The sequence below is a fragment of the Equus przewalskii genome, chromosome 5 (assembly GCF_037783145.1).
Source record: "Equus przewalskii isolate Varuska chromosome 5, EquPr2, whole genome shotgun sequence".
Classification (NCBI taxonomy): Eukaryota; Metazoa; Chordata; class Mammalia; order Perissodactyla; family Equidae; genus Equus; species Equus przewalskii.
The window spans coordinates 67317621-67320088 of NC_091835.1; the positions used below are offsets into that span (position 1 = coordinate 67317621).

Consider the following 2468-nt stretch of genomic DNA (forward strand, 5'->3'; position numbering starts at 1 on the left):
AGCATTTGGCAGTTTTTAAGTTACCTCCTTCTCAAGACTGACTCCTTTGCTAGCACCATTTAACACTGTGTGCTCTTGTGGAATCCTTTCCCCTTCCAAGTCTCTCATCGTTCCTTCTCTGCTCATCACTCTAGCTTTAGTGTCTTTATGCTCTATTCTTGTAGTAGGAGTGTCATGTTTATATGCTTACTTGGTGTGAAAGGCAGAATTCTAAAGACACACCCACCCCATTGCCATTCTGCAAAGAGATTTTGTACATATAATTAAAGTCCCAAATCAATTGACCTTAAAATACAAGAGATTATAAGGTGGGCGTGATCTAATCACAGGAGGCTTTGGAATATGAGAAGTATGTGATATACCATTGCTGTTTTGAAAATGGAGAGGGCCAGGTGAGAAGATGTGAAGGAGTCTCTATAAGCACAAAGCGATCCCCAGCAGATAGCCAGCAAGTAAACAGGAACCTTCAGACCTACAGTTTCAATAAACTGAATTCTGCCAACAACCTGAATGAGCTTGGACGCAGATCCTTCCCCAGAGCCTCTAGATAAGAACCCAACTCAATCAGCACCTTGATTTCAGTCTTGAGAGACCCTAAACAGAGAACCCAGCAGAGTTCACCAAAATTTCTGATCTAGAAAACTATAAGGTAATAAATGAGTGCTATTTTAATTTCCTAAATTTTTGGTAATTTATTATGATAGCAATAGAGAACCAGTATACCTGGTAAACTGCGACTTCCCTCTATTGATCAATTGTACCTATTTCTGCCTGTCTCCAGAAAGGTTACCATTACTCACTATCCTTTCCTCCAGCTCATAAAACCCAACTCTGTTCTCCTTTCTTAAGAGGCCCAAGATCTTTTATTCCTAGAAAATCTTTTCCCAGGAACATTAATTCAAGCAAAAAATACAGCACACAAAATATTTCTCAGTCCATCCTAATTTGAATGATTTTCAAAAGTGTGAATCATGAATTGACATGTCATTAACTAAATCTATGAAACTGAGAAGGTTTTCTGACTCATTTACTCTCTCTCTGGATAGGATTGATTCTGAGCCATGGCAAGCAAAATAGCTCCTTGCACTTTTCTTGATAATTTTTAAGAAAGAGAGAACCAGCAATGAACATTACAACATGTAACAAAGGAAATCAGGGACTTCTTAATGTCAATCATTAGATTTCTTGCTGTGGTTCTGTTCTACATTTTCTTCATGTTCTCTCTCTTCTGTGCTGTCTGAGACGTTGTAAATATTTGAGCACTGTTCTTCTCAGAGCTGCTTTCACCTCCTTGTTCTTCAAGCTGTAGATGAGAGGATTCACTAGGGGGATGATTACACTGTACTGTATGGAGAGGATCAACTCCAGAGGTGAACCTGAGGTTGGCATGAGATAGCGAAGGACGGCTGAGCCATAGAACAGGATCACTGCAGTGAGGTGGGAGAAGCAAGTGGAGAAGGCCTTGCTTCTGCCTGTGGCAGAGCTGATGCTCAGGATGGTGGACACAATGCAGGCATAAGAGAAGATGATCAGGAGCAGGTCCCAATGGCGTGGAGGATGACAGAGCAAAGCAGCATTGCAGAGTTGGTGGAGACATCCGAGCAGGAGAGAGGCAAGAGGGAAGGCAGCTCACAGGAGTAGTGGTGGATGGTTTGAACCTCACAGAAGTCCAAATTCAAAGCCAGGAGGATGTTGATGAGTGCATCCAGAAAGGCCACAACCCAAGAGCCCCACACCAACCTCACACATAGTTGTTTACTCATCACCTGGCAGTAGAGCAGAGGGTGGCAGATGGCAGCATAGCGGTCATAGGCCATCACTGAGAGCAGGCAGGCCTCAATCCCTGTAGTGGCAAACACAAAGAAGACTTGAGCCAGGCAGCCCTTTACTGAGATGGCTTTCCTCTGAGACAGGAGGTTCTCAAGCATCTTGGGTACAGTGACTGAAGAATAGAAGAGGTCTTGGAAGGAGAGATGGCTCAGGAAGAAATACATGGGTGTGTGGAGGTTAGAATCTGTATGGATCACAAGTATCATCAGCAGGTTCCCCAGCAGAGTCAGGAGGTAAATCATCAGGAACAGAGCAAAGAGCAGAGCCTGGACCTGGGGGTCAGCAGACAGTCCGAGGAGGATGAACTCTGTGATGCTGCTGTGATTTCCTGAGGCCATTTATGGTCACTGTTCTTTAGAGAAAAATCAGGTGGGGGACTGAAATGACTTCTTTCCACAGAAGTTTCCCAAAAGCATCGCTCTGCTCTTTTTCCCCATATATTCCTTCCTGCCTGGTCTGATCTACATTTTAATAACCCTCATACCTTCCTTCAGTCATTCCATGGAGTCCTTCTCCTCCCTGGCTCTCTGCTGTGCCATCTCTGAGCTCTGGATCAGCCTCACCAGACTTTTTTCTGATAAGGCTGATATGAATGGTATCATCAACTATAGAGGCCTACTGGAGAACTGCCCCCTGAC

The 2468-nt window shown here is 44.0% G+C and overlaps 1 protein-coding gene across 1 annotated transcript; it reads right to left on the bottom strand.

Moving 5' to 3' along the window:
* Positions 1 to 1212: 1212 nt before the first annotated feature.
* On the bottom strand, positions 1213 to 2168 carry LOC103546804 (olfactory receptor 8S1-like). The gene is given in 2 exon segments (XM_008513640.2): positions 1213 to 1535; positions 1538 to 2168. Coding segments are annotated over 2 exon segments (954 nt in total).
* Positions 2169 to 2468: the final 300 nt, after the last annotated feature.